The sequence below is a fragment of the Alternaria burnsii genome (genome assembly GCF_013036055.1).
Source record: "Alternaria burnsii strain CBS107.38 chromosome Unknown 698, whole genome shotgun sequence".
In the NCBI taxonomy this organism is placed as follows: Eukaryota; Fungi; Ascomycota; class Dothideomycetes; order Pleosporales; family Pleosporaceae; genus Alternaria; species Alternaria burnsii.
Genome location: NW_024066111.1, coordinates 1,742,712 through 1,755,925, shown reverse-complemented (window position 1 = coordinate 1,755,925; position 13,214 = coordinate 1,742,712). Strand labels below are relative to the sequence as shown.

General features: G+C 49.9%; 3 protein-coding genes across 3 annotated transcripts; 2 read left to right on the top strand and 1 right to left on the bottom strand.

The window, feature by feature from the left end:
- Nucleotides 1–867: 867 nt before the first annotated feature.
- On the top strand, nucleotides 868–2,415 carry GT037_004750 (fad nad-binding domain-containing protein; the record flags this gene model as incomplete). Its single annotated transcript, XM_038929797.1, has 4 exons — nucleotides 868–1,181; nucleotides 1,250–1,604; nucleotides 1,647–1,895; nucleotides 1,948–2,415. 4 exons carry the CDS (start codon nucleotides 868–870, stop codon nucleotides 2,413–2,415), a joined length of 1,386 nt encoding a protein of 461 aa, XP_038788069.1.
- A 1,829-nt stretch (nucleotides 2,416–4,244) lies between these two features.
- On the bottom strand, nucleotides 4,245–9,060 carry GT037_004749 (uncharacterized protein; the record flags this gene model as incomplete). Its single annotated transcript, XM_038929796.1, has 4 exons — nucleotides 4,245–6,538; nucleotides 6,587–6,836; nucleotides 7,319–7,416; nucleotides 7,467–9,060. 4 exons carry the CDS (start codon nucleotides 9,058–9,060, stop codon nucleotides 4,245–4,247), a joined length of 4,236 nt encoding a protein of 1,411 aa, XP_038788068.1.
- Nucleotides 9,061–10,518: 1,458 nt separating this feature from the next.
- Nucleotides 10,519–11,368, top strand: GT037_004748 (peroxiredoxin-6; the record flags this gene model as incomplete). The annotated part of the gene is made up of 3 exons (XM_038929795.1): nucleotides 10,519–10,922; nucleotides 10,975–11,289; nucleotides 11,344–11,368. Coding segments are annotated over 3 exons (744 nt in total), but the record flags the coding sequence as incomplete, so codon positions are not given.
- Nucleotides 11,369–13,214: the final 1,846 nt, after the last annotated feature.

Sequence of the window (13,214 nt, the reverse complement as noted above, 5' to 3'; positions counted from 1 at the left end):
GCCAACGCGACGTCTTTTGTCAGACCAGGGCTGCCGATCCATTATCCCAGATTCCGCTGTCACAAGCGAAATGGTTCCTGCATGGACACAGTCAGTACGGCTTTGCTCGGCAACTTGGGCTAGCATAGACGGCACACTCTCCAACGACCATGTCCACGGCAAGCTTCGCAGTGATTACTAGGTTTACCTCACAGCGGCTGGCGAAGCGCGTTTATGTATTCTGGCAACAGGGTGTCTCGCACTTGCAATCATTGTTACAGGCCGTGTAGCAATCATTCTTTCACTGTGGTCAGCTACGAAGGCGGCGTACATCTTTCGCGAAAGACGTTTCCCGAACACTACACTTGATGCGCGTACCTTGAGTTGACAATAAGTTTGTTGTTGCTAACTGGATGATCCTGACATTGTTCTTTGTCATGCGCCAGACACTGATGTCAGCATCTACAGAGTCCAGATACGGTGACACCCTTGGAAGTGTTCGGGATGGTATCACATGATCGAATGCCGTGTCTTGAGCAGTCTTGCGATCCTCAGATACGAAGCATCAGCACTAGCAACGAGAGTAGCCATACAGAGAGGTTAGCATTGGGTCTGGAGAACACTGAACCAACAGCAGTTCATGCTTGGCTAATGAGGCGTAGCAAACCAAACTGTCGATCTGGTGGCACACGCCCCGCCAAGCTTGGCTCACAGAACAATAGGAAGTATTTTACGAATAGGTACTAGTCTTTCAGAAGGTGCATATATGCAGTGACGTTACTCCATGTGTCTAGCATCGCTGTTTTATCCTCACGACAATAAGCTTTTCCAGATCACAACTAAACACCTGCAACGTACCGACAGCGAATACCTGGATCTGATTGTACTATGGCTCAGCCAGACTCAACCACTTCGAAACTGTTCAGAGTCATCATCGTCGGGGCTGGCATCGTCGGTTTATCGCTCTCCCATGCCTTACAACTAGTCAACATTGACCACGTCGTTCTTGAAAAGCATGACAAGATCGTTTCAATAAGAGGTCCAGCACTGATTATCTGGCCCCCGGTCGCACGCATCTTTGACCGGTTCGGCATTCTCGACAAGATCGCCAGGACCATCACGCCTGTAGGCAAAGAATATATAAGATGGCCAGACGGAAGTGTGAGCCGGTACGACCCTGTTCAACAGTATATGAGCAAACTGTAGGTCGATCTCGTGTTGTCGCATTACCTGAAAACCAAGATAAAGGACGAATACTGACCCACAAAAGCTTCCAAGTACCGAGTATCTTGTTTGATCGCCAGGCTCTGGTATCACATCTATACGAGGGGCTACCAGACAAGTCATACATTCACACAAACCGGCGGCTTGAGAGGATTGAGCATACTGAGACTGGTGTTTGTATCCATTTGGCGGATGGCTCTGTCGAAGTAGGCGACATGGTCATCGAAGCACACGGTGTGCATAGCCTCGTGCGACAGCTCATGTGGGACTATGCCTCAGAATTTGAATCAGGAACAATACCTGAAAATGAAAAAGAAATTATGAGATTCAGCGAGTTCAGAGGTATTTTCGGTGTCAGCACAGTGAAAGATTCGTTCGATCTTGGGCCTGCAGATACACATGTCATTCTCGGTCAAGACAACACGAAAATGGTTTTTATTTAGCATGGGAAAGCATATTGGGGTATCACCTTCAAAGATGAGGCCCATCTGCCAGAGAAGAGAGACAAGGCTACAGAAGCAGACATCGAGGCAGTAGCGAAGAACTTTGCCGACCATCCTATCACGGAGAAGATCAAAGTAGGAGACTTGTGGGGAACAAACATCAGGAACGGTCTTCTCACTGTTGAAGAAGGTGTCCTAGGCAGATGGTATGCTGGGCGTATAGTTCTCGTAGGCGACTCAGTTCACAAGGTACAAATTCCCTTTGTCCCCGCTAGCAGACTCTTACCTGACCCAACAAAAGATGACCGCAGACATCGGTATGGGTGCCAATACAGGCATAGAACCTGCAGACTATCTCTGCAATATCCTCCACCGCGAGTTTGGCTCCACGCCCACTCGACACATCACGGATAACGAGCTTACTTCCCTCTTCGCCGAATATCAAGCTGGCCGCCACGAGCGAGCGAGCGCTTTTGTCCATGCGAGTGGTCAGGTGACACGTATGGATAGCTACCAAGCCTATCTTGGTCGCTTTTTTGTCGGGTATCTGGCGCCGTATATAGTACCCTTACAGAGGAAAGCTACTGCAAGGACGTTGGCTAAGGCTTCGAAAGTGGATTATGCGCCGACGAGGACAATCAATGAGAGCGCCGAGGGGTGGCGTCTGAATGAAGAGAGTGAGAAGGAGAAACAGAAGAACGTCGATTGGGCGAAGTATGTGTTCTTGACAATTATGCTAGCGGCGAGCTTTACGTATCTCCGACCTTGATGTCGTTGCAGTCTGATAGTCGCTCATTTCCATTGAACCTCTTACAGGATGATCCTCTCAGCTTATAGAACGTAGATCAAGCACGTTGTATATAGCATTCACAACACTTTCCTCCACCCGCATCCCTTGCCCGTCGAGAAACATCGGAACGATACGGCAGCAAACACGCCCAACAAAAATGAAGACGGCATTTCGTACCTACGATTCAGACAAATGTTAGCCTCGTTTTCCAATCCCTTCTACCCTCCTCTCTTCCAGAAGCAAGGTTGACTCACATTCCATATGATCACATCCCATGTTCTTCTCAATCGGTCTCTTACACCCAGGACATTGTTTTGTCGTCGCCGCCAACAACTTCTTACTAGCTTCTTCCTCCTCAGCTTTAATGTTAGCGTTGGTTCTGTAGTCGTATTCCCTGCATGTTTCGCCTTTGTGCCATTTCATATTGTGGACAACGCAGGAAGTCCTTTCGCAGCCGTCGCACCGGAATTTGGGGGTTTGAGGAAAATGCACTTGGCCGGATTTACAGCCCTTGAGGTTGCACCATCTGAAGCCCGGCTGTGCTTCCTTCTTTTTTCGATCGTAAAGTTTCATATAGCTGGAGGTCTTGTCAGTGCATCGAAGGGGGTAGGTTGTGGATGGAGAAGGGGTCTCGGTACCGTTTGAATATCTCCTTCGGGGCAAAATCTCGCATATCCGCGCTTTTTATTGAGATTAAGCAGCTGGGACATTTGATTTCATCCCACATCTTGGTATTGAATTCCGATTTAATCCATGTACGAAGACATTTCCGGCATACGTCGGCCCCGTGCTTACAATCCCTAGTAGGAGGCCGATCATGAAAATGATGCAAGGAGAGCGTATCGGTACAAACCATACACTCTCTCTTATGCTTATCCTCGGGTCGATAGATTTTGCGGTGAGCTTGGTGGCTGTCTTTTCGACTGACAGAGTTATGCTTCGTATCGCTTTTTTGAGTTCTATTACTCTTGATACCGTCAGACTCTGGCTTTTTCGGGGCCTCTTTAGGTTTTCGATTCTCAGCCGCTACTAATGATCCTTCTTTCGTTGTTCTTGCCGCAGACTTGGCATGAAGATGATGAGGTAAACGTGGAGGAGTCTGCCTGTGATCGCTTTGGTGTGATCTAGGAGTGGTGCGGTTCGAAATAGCCTGACCATCGCGGCGCCGTAGGTGGGAATTTGTACGACCTTGATGATTGATACTTGCATCGGTTCGGGTATTCCCTTTGTTTCGTTCCGATTTGGAAGCACTTTTCTTTCTACGTCGCTCATAAGTCGGATATTCCGCTGCTCGACTACTCCAAAACTGGCCCATGATTGTACCTAATTGCAGATGACGATTATGGAATACTCTAAGACTACCGGAAGGTCAATCCAATCTCCAGAGATCTAACACTTTGTCTGGTAGCAGTTGAAGCTGGAAGCTCGTGACGAACGTAACGGTCTTTGGCGTGGCTGGGCTACAAGTACGGGCGAAGTGCGAGGGTTACGTTATTGCAAACATAACCTAACTTGTGAGAAATGCATGAAATTTTAAGATATCCAGGATGGCGATGTTATCAGGCAAGTGCATGTTGAAGAGGATAGCTTTGTGCGCGGGGTCAGCCCATGGAACCGGTCACAGAACCGGTGAGTAAGCTGATTCGTAATTGGTTATCCTCCTCAGAGGACGGGTTGCCCTCCAAGAGGGCTGAGTACCATCTCAAAGACACCCATAGAAGCTTTGTGGTAGGTATCCAGCCTATCAAATGACTTCGATGTACAAAAGAGTATATCTGTACCCGTGCCTCGCTTCGCTATCACGCACCTCAACGGTAGTACCAACCAGATTCGTAACGGTTGCCATAGCAGTCAAGTTCGCCAGCTTCTGAGTTTACTGGCTTCCTCAGGACTGTAATGTCTCCAGGCCAGTATCCCTCCACATCCGGTTCAGCCTCGCCCATCGCCACTAAATTGTTATAAGCGGCTTTCCTTTGTCTGCGAAATTTTCCTATCTCTCCTGTCACATCAAGCAACGGCCCCGTTTCAATTATGTTTTTGCTTGGCTCTGTCGGTACGGCAGGATGGCTAGGTGCAAGTTCTAGCCCATCCATAGCTGCTAAAGGAAGGGTGCGATCTGGCTCACGACCGGGTTGCCCGCACTCTTCGTCATCGAAGAAGGAGAAGTCATGCGCTGCAGCGTCCCAAAATGCTTCTGAGTCTCTGTCCTCTGTAGATGATTTCGTTGGATAAGCCCGCCAACTACTGGTGATCTTCTTTGGCGTTGGCTGCGGGGGCGCCATCTCAAGCACCACTCTTCGAAGGGCGAATTGGTTGCATGCATACTCTTCTTCTGCAACGATACGTCTCCGGCCCGGTGGAAGTACGTATGTATGTCTAGCGCGCTTCCTAGCAATTGAGGCTTCCTCAGCCGCGTCCTGGATGTATTGTATGATTCGATGAATAATTTTCTTCTCGATTGTCATGGTTGGTACGCCGGTGAGAACAAGAGTGTGAAGCTTCGGAAGCATTCCAGGATGTAGTCGAGGCTGAGATGCTTGACGAAAGTCCAAACGAGCTTTCCTGTCTTCGATGTAGTAGAAGGAGCTCGCCCGAGACCTAATCGCAGTATTGCCTGTCAGCTGGGACGGCATGTTACTATCACAAGTTGTTGTGGGTGGTGCAATAGTTCCTCGTGTGTTAGGAACACCTTTAGCTGAGCCAGGCTGGTAGTTCTCATCGATCCTTAGGGGGCTAAGTGGAGTCAACGGCGGATCTACAGGCATGGGCTCTGGGGCATATGCAGGGCCTCGATTGATCTGTAGTGGCTGCACAGTAACGCTTATTTCAGGAACGATTGTGGCGCTCTGCTTGCCATTATCGGCGCTGCCCAAAGTTGATTTGATAAGTGCTGAGGACAGAGATGCTGTTGGCGAGCCAGGAAGCTCAGCCGGGTATGATGCATCCCCAGGCGCCTCAAGAACAGCCGCAGATTGCGAATCAAGCTCAGCTATCGGTAGTTGGACAGCTTCGAGTTCATGCGCACCTGTAGGCCTATATATGCCAAGGTCCCCGTCGAGTTCCGCGCGTGGCGATCTGGGCACTTCGAGAGGCGCATCTTCTGTTACCAATTCGTAGTTGATCCTCAGATATCTCAGGTTACCCGAAGCATACTCATTCAGAACGGGAGCGAGTTTTGATACGCTAGGCAGCTCTAAGTCGTTGTCCGGTGATCCTGGCGAGACGGCAGTAGGATTTCTCACTACAGCAGGTAGTATGCCTACATCCAGGACCTGCAAACGCCCAGACCGCAGTAAAGCCGATATACCTTCAACAGTTACGGCGTTGCTCGAGAGAAATAAATGTGATACTCCGACATCGCTGGTTTCCTCTATTGCAAGGCTACCGACGAAACCCTCAGTGAGTTTCTTGCGAAGATGACCCACAAGATTTTCTGACTCGAACGCCCCCGGTTCGTCTGTAGGGACTGCATTCTGAACCGGCGGCAGTGGGGCACGAGAGGTATGCGCTGCAATAGTAGTCTCTTTCAAGCATAACTCGAGAAGGAGTCGAACGCTAGTGTCTGTCAAGAAGTTGTTGCTTATGTCAAGACTTCTAACACGACTTCCAATTGCGTGCGCAACTATCGAAAACTCTTCATCCTTGATTCCAGTGCTACGGAGGTTCAGGACTCTTAGATTCCGGAGGTACTTTAGAGTGGATAGAACTGCCTTGTCTCTCGCAGCTGCAGTTTTTGATAGATCCAATGAGACGAGATCTGGAAAATGTGGTAAGGCTTCAGCAAGACCCATTGATGTTGCATTCATGCAGCTGGAAGCGTCGAGTAGGCGTAAGCCGAACACTGGATACGCAGTGGGGCGAGCTGACCTCCATCGCAAACTCGAGTGTCGCAGGCTCAAGAGAGAAGCATGATCGAAGAATGGCAGGCCATCTACGATCAAGCACTGTAGACGAGGCAGGTGCTCGAGGCAGTCTCTGAGCCATTCTGCATGCGGTCCATCATACAGCTCTGCATGGGCTGGCGGAAAACGTAAAGTATGCGTAAGCTCCCGTACGGAGGCTCGCGCATAAGGCAAAGTACGCTTAAACCGTGTGAGTGCCACTATCAGGCGTTAGATAGTAGACCAGCCTTCATGTTGTAGTACCTTACCATAAACAGTATCGTTTTCGACCCCAAAATGTGAGGCTGGACTACCCCAGAGGTTCGGTGTGAAAGTTTGGTGCCATTGCCGACAAACTAAAGCTGCAGAGCACAGATCTTGAGAGGGCAGATACGGAGCGACGAGCACCCAAGGATCGCGTCGCATCACGCTTTCGTAGGATGGAAGAAGGTCGTCCATAGTGGCTAGTGGACACGAGTAGCATTTAAAGAGCCGTAGTGTTGTTATGGCATATCCGTTCTATCGCCACTCAAAAACTTAGTGGAGATGAGGAACGGGAATACAGACACGAGTACAGATTTCGCCCACGGCAGGATGTGCACGCGCATCGTTTGGTAGACGGTGGATGGTAGGCTGAGTCGTGAGGCTGTGTTACGGTTGATCGGCTCACTGCTGCAGCCCTGCGAATGATGCAACAGATAGCGGGCCCGACTTCCTAACCCAATTTGGCGACCTCGCTATCAAAAGATTACCTACTTGCTTGCATCTGGCGACAACACTTTATGCCTGCGCGAGTTGGCGTTTTGTCTTCTAATGGTGGCACTCATGACCGAAAAGTCTTTCAGCCGCAGTAAAAACGAGATATTTAAATATCGAAAAGCTTGTCGCTATGTATTCTGATGCTGCCTTCTCACTCATCAGCTGGTAACATCCATGATTTCGCTTGCAAATTTGCTTCTCGCTCTGATCCTAGGACCATAGAAGACCAGGATCCAAGGTACTATGGTTAACAATGCGCCAATTCCTCCCAGTAGACTACTTGCTGGACCGTAGCCAAGTTTATTATACATTTGAGTTGTGATAAGTGGGAAGATTCCGCCTGTATCGAAGTCAGCATATGTCCACTAGTCATCAACGAAGACGACTCACCAAGCATGTTACGGCAGAAAGACTGCGCCGCTAGTGCTGAACTCGCATAGCGATGATATGTATCTGCGAGAAAGTTGAAGGTCGCAAGGTAGATGCTGAAGATTCCAATAGTAGCAATACCAATTGCGATTGCTGGTACAATCCAATGGATATCAGGGAAGCTCGTCCAACCGAACATGAAAAGACCAATAGGCATACAGGCGCTTTCTATGCAAGCAAAGTAGAGGCGGCCTTCGGGAGTGCCCGTTAGCTTTCCGTTCCTCTTCGCAATTTTCTCTTGGTAAATTGACAATATAGTCGAGAAGATACTAGCTATTCCCATAGATGCGAAGACAGCGTTGGCTTGTTGTAGTGAGAAACCATGGTTGCTCTGGAACACCAGTGGAATGGCCGCTAGAGTGAGATAAAGTACAGCCCAGGAAAAGGCCACCCAGAGCGAGAACCAGAATACTACGGGTTCGGTGAAGAGAAGATGGAATGGTCGGTAAAGAGAGACTCCTATCATCTTGCTGAGAGAAGCCCGTTCCTCATCTGATCGTACTTTCCATCTCAAACGTTGCGATACCATGTTCTCAGGCTTTTCGGCATCGTGGATGTTGAAGCCATAATATCCGGATGCCTCGCGGGCCTCATACCACTTGTTCAAAGCTTTGGCCTTCTTGGACAGAAGAACTGAACCGCGGGTTTCTTTAAATACGACACACATCAGCACGACCACTGCCGCGCATGCAATAGCTTGTACGTAGAATATCCACCTCCAAGACGTGTTCTGTGCAATAAAGCCACACACTAATGGCCCCCAGGAAGTGCCGAACAACGCAGCGCCCGAGAACAGAGCCATGGGGGTGTTGCGATCCTCAGCATGGTATATGTCAGACACCACTCCGCCAACCATAGTCGAGAATGTAGATCCACCTACACCCAAAAAGAACCGCGCAACGAGCATACCGGCATAAGACTGCGTGAGGCCAGAGCAGAGCTGACATATCACAAATAGTATACCAGAAGCGAGGAAAACTGGTCGTCGGCCATTGATCTCAGAGAAGGGGGCCAGAACCATCGGCGCGATGGCGAAGCCAGTCGTAAAGGTCGTGATGCCGACAAGCGCTGCAACACTGCTGACACCCCATTCCTGCGTCATTTGCCCAACGCCCGGGCTGTAAGCTCCGGCTGAGAACGCAGTAAGCGCCGTGATGAAACATGACACGCATATCGTGAATCTTTTTCTTGTCTCTGACCAATCGAAAGGGTTTGTATATCTGGCAAGGTTTGGGGGCCCAGGTGGAGCTTCCTGATCGGGTTGCGTCGGATGGATAGTCGTCGGATGTGGAAGTTCGATGTCGAATGTGAGATATCGCCAAACGACTTCTGAACTCTGGATGTCTTTTTGCGATGCGAATTCGCTACTGGCGCTGTTCTTTCCATGATAGTATTCTTTCTCTGGCTCGTTGTCTGGTTCGGTTGTGGAATCGTAACTTGCGGGTGCCGAAGTCCTGTGCATGTCCGGCAATATGCTTATTCCCGCTTGGCTTCGCGAATCGGTAGCTCCAAGCTCAGAGGTCTGTGGAAGGTTGATCTCTGGATTGGCAGACATGCTGCCACGAACTCCTTCTCTTCAATAGAAAGGCCAAAAGGGTGTGCTGGAGATATCGTAATGAACGCGTCAGAGTTCAAGAGCAAGCGTGAATCCGGTGACGATGAAAAGCTCGACCTTCATAGCTTAAGCGGCGGGTTAGGTCTGGTCCGCTAACCCACACACCCGTAGCCGAAATGTATCCCAACGAACAACTGGACGGTGTGAGATGCCCGGTTCTATTCCGAAGTGGTGGACAAAAGTTGATTGTATTGGTCGGGAATAGGAGTACTTCTCCATCGTCCAGGCCCGCCTTGCATGGGGCGTCCCGCTTCGGGCTAAACTTGGGAATTATCGTGCTCACCGACACGCCAAGGCCGCCTCAAAATCTTTGAACTGGGCGGAAAACAGGGTCGATCTGATGCGTCATGCGGGAAGGATGCTGGTGTGCCTCGAACAGAGAAAACTCAACCCGGAAGAGCGAATGGCTCCCCGAAGCGGGAAATACCGGCACTTTCCCAAAAGCAAACACTTTCTTCGCTCTCCGATTCTGCGATAACCGGTACAAGATGTAATGTCTTTGAAAAGTGGGGATAGCGGATGTTTAGTCTCGGATGTTCGGCCTAAATGTTCGATGAACCGCCAGGCGCAGAGCAATTCGGAGCTGCGCAAGGCTGCTGCCAGGGGACCGCATGGAGGAGTAGAAGTAGTGATGTTCGTATGTAACACATGAATCTGCACCCTTCATGTCGCACCGGCTGCGAGAAGCTTGACGAAGTGGTATATGGTGACCCGGTGATGAACGAAACTTCCTTCAATCGCTTTGCCAACTATATAGGTACCGGGGTACGCAGTCGAGCTACCCGCCATGACACCAACACCAACATAGACAAGTAGACAGTAGGCACGTTGCAAAGCCTGACGTCCTTAGGATCTCGCCTCACATGAACGGTGGTCTTGTCATTGAACGGTTCGCGAATAATCTGACCCGATTTGGAGGATGCTTACCCAGCGCATACTAAGGCAGCGATGAGGAATTTCTTATCTGTCTCATTGGCTTCTATCAGCCTCTAATTGCGACAAATGCTCGGCAGGATGGGGCGACTCATTGGCAGTGCAGGACCGCCGGAGATATCGAGTCTATGATTCGCCTGCTGGCCAACGACGTGGAATATTCGAGCGGCAGAAAAGCTTTGATGGAGATGCGTGATATGACGCCATATACGCTAGCTGGAAGTGTTGCTTGTCGATTGTTAGGTACGGGCTTTACAAGAAGACAGATGACCCCACTAACTCGACTCTCCCTCTGACAAACCTACAGCTTCTTAATCAATCGCTCGGAAGATACTTTGACATCTTCTTCAAGCCCACTTGCACACGGAAATAAGATCCAGGTATGGCAACTTGCTTTCGCGTGCCCCGCCACGTACCCCACATGTTTGCGGAGTTTGCTTGGACACGACTGACGATGTACAAGACTTCGACTCTCCTTCTAACAAATTAATCAGAAGATACTTTGACATCCTCTTTAAGCGCACAATGAGCGACCGACCAGAACCCCTTAGACTCGGCTCCAAGGCCCCCAATTTCAAGGCCGAGACGACCCAAGGACCCATCGACTTCCACGAGTTCATTGGCGACAACTGGGTTGTTCTTTTCTCCCACCCAGAAGACTATACTCCTGTATGTACTACTGAGCTCGGTGCTTTCGCCAAGTTGGAGCCTGAGTTCAGCCGTCGCGGTGCCAAGCTCATTGGTCTCTCAGCCAACACAGTAGAAAGTCATGGAGGCTGGATCAAGGACATTGACGAGATCTCGGGAAGCAGCCTCAAGTTCCCCATCATCGGCGATAAGGACAGGCAGGTCGCCTTGGCATACGACATGTGAGTAGGAGAAATCACACGATGCTAGTGACACGCGTCTGACAATCGCCAGGATCGACCACCAAGATGCCACCAACGTCGATAGCAAGGGAATCGCCTTTACAATCCGCTCAGTCTTCATCATCGACCCCAAGAAGACCATCCGCCTCATCCTTTCTTACCCAGCAAGCACAGGCAGGAACACCGCTGAGGTACTTCGCGTCTTGGACAGTTTGCAGACTGGTGACAAGCACAAAATTACTACTCCCATCAACTGGGTTCCAGGTGATGACGTTATCGTTCACCCCTCTGTTAAGACCGAGGACGCCAAGACCATGTTCCCCGATATCAGAATTGTTAAGCCCTACCTCCGCTTTACTCCTCTCCCGTAAGTTTTCTAGTTACGAAATGCTTTCGAGACATGCGCTGACTTGATAAACAGGAAAGAGAAGACGACTGCGGCATAGACGCAAACGTTATCGACGATAAGATACCTTGAGATGAGACAATTATGACAGCCTATACCAATATTGTGGCGATGGCTGTTGGGATCCATCGAATAATTATAGCCCAGACTATGCTTAGCTGTAAGAATAGACAAGGCAAAATCATGAGAATGAAGTTGGTCTACCTTCGCATGCTTTCCAGGTCGTGTCTGATAGCCATGCTATGCTGATATCACTTGCGACTATTGGTCAGCAACGTCACGTTTCGTGGGCCAAAGTTACCTTGCACCGTATACGAGGGAAAAACCGAACAGGTGTAGACATAACAAGCTTTACCTTACAGCCTACATTATCTTCTAATAACATAGCTTATTAAGATTAACAGTATTATAGTCTTCTAAGTTTTGAATCTATATCTATATAGCTCTCTGTATGCTCTTTTGTAGTAGGAAGGAGTACTGTTAGAGATGAAGTTTTTTTTTTCTCTTGATACAGTGTTGCAAGCCGTGTGTTGATAAGACGTTCAAGTGTATTCTGTAGTTGCCATCAGGGAACATGGTACCGAGGTGGGACTGGCGGGCTTTCGAGTGGGCTGGCGGACCATGCGAGCGTGTCCGCTTACCCTCGTATCCATCATCACCTAACCTCTTGGAGTGATTCCTGGAGCCAGAGTAGCAGAGTCGTCAGCGTCGAAGAGGATGTCAGAAGAGTGGAAAGGTGAAGAAGAAGAGAAACAGGGAGTGAGCGACGGGAAAGGCGAGACTAAAAACGGCGGGAAAAGAGCAGTAAAGGTCTCAAAAACATAATAACAGATGAGAGTGTTCCGAGGTTTACCAAGCTCTTTCTTTTGCGATGTACCCGAGTCATGCGTTTCGCAAACATACGCGTCCTTTGCGAGACTCAAAGCAACGCGGTTTGGGGAATATCGATTAGTTTCTCCATGTACAGTGTTGTAACAAAGGCGCGATACTAGGTCGTCTTTTCGTCGGCTTTGAAGCGCACTGCTAGCACCTGGGCTCCAATTGGAAATTAAGAGCGACGGTGCGAAATAGCGAGAGGCTACGTCTCGGTCCAGTCCGACGCACCACCAGGAAGCCTCCGACTACCAAAGTAACTTCCAAATACCGCTTTCCCAGGTACTAGCCCAGCTTCACCGATCATCCGATATGAACATCCAGATGGGCCTCCTACGCTAACAGCGCCTCTAATCTTGAACATACGATTGTTGATTTGTTGCCCCAACATTCATTGCGCTAATTTGTTTTCGCGACCGTGCTCTTGCGTCGATGAATCCTCTTTGCAAGCCTTGCTGAGCCAAAAGTGTGCAGTGCCCTCGCATCTCGAGAACGGACGTCAGTATCGCTGGTATCGCAGGTATCGCACACTGACGTCCTTGCGGCCTGAAATTGGCGCCTGTGGCTCGGGGTACCCTCTAACGGTCTGATTGTCAAGTCTCAGCCTATCATTCCAGCTCGGATCTCCCTCCGCCTCCACACCCTCCGTCGCCTGCCCTGCCTACTACTGTTTCACCCCACCGGAAAGTCTTCAGCTATCAGAGTGCTGCAGCCGCTCTGCCTCTGAATACGTCCAACATCGATACCTTGCTAGCGAACCTGCAGGCGCCAGGACTGACGATTCTCGCCAAGGCTCTAGTCCATTTTCAGCGTAGAGGCCTCCACACGAACCTCGCTGTCATCTGTATCGCGCGAGTTCAGCAGCACCACGCGTTGAATACCGCCTCTTCCTTCTCTGCATACGTCTACCGTTCCCCTGGATCATCTTCCCCGCTCGCTCCCGTGTGTGGCGATTCTCTCTCAAAAGTAAGGCTCGTCTTCCTTTCATAAGCCTGCACCCCTCTCTTTGTTTC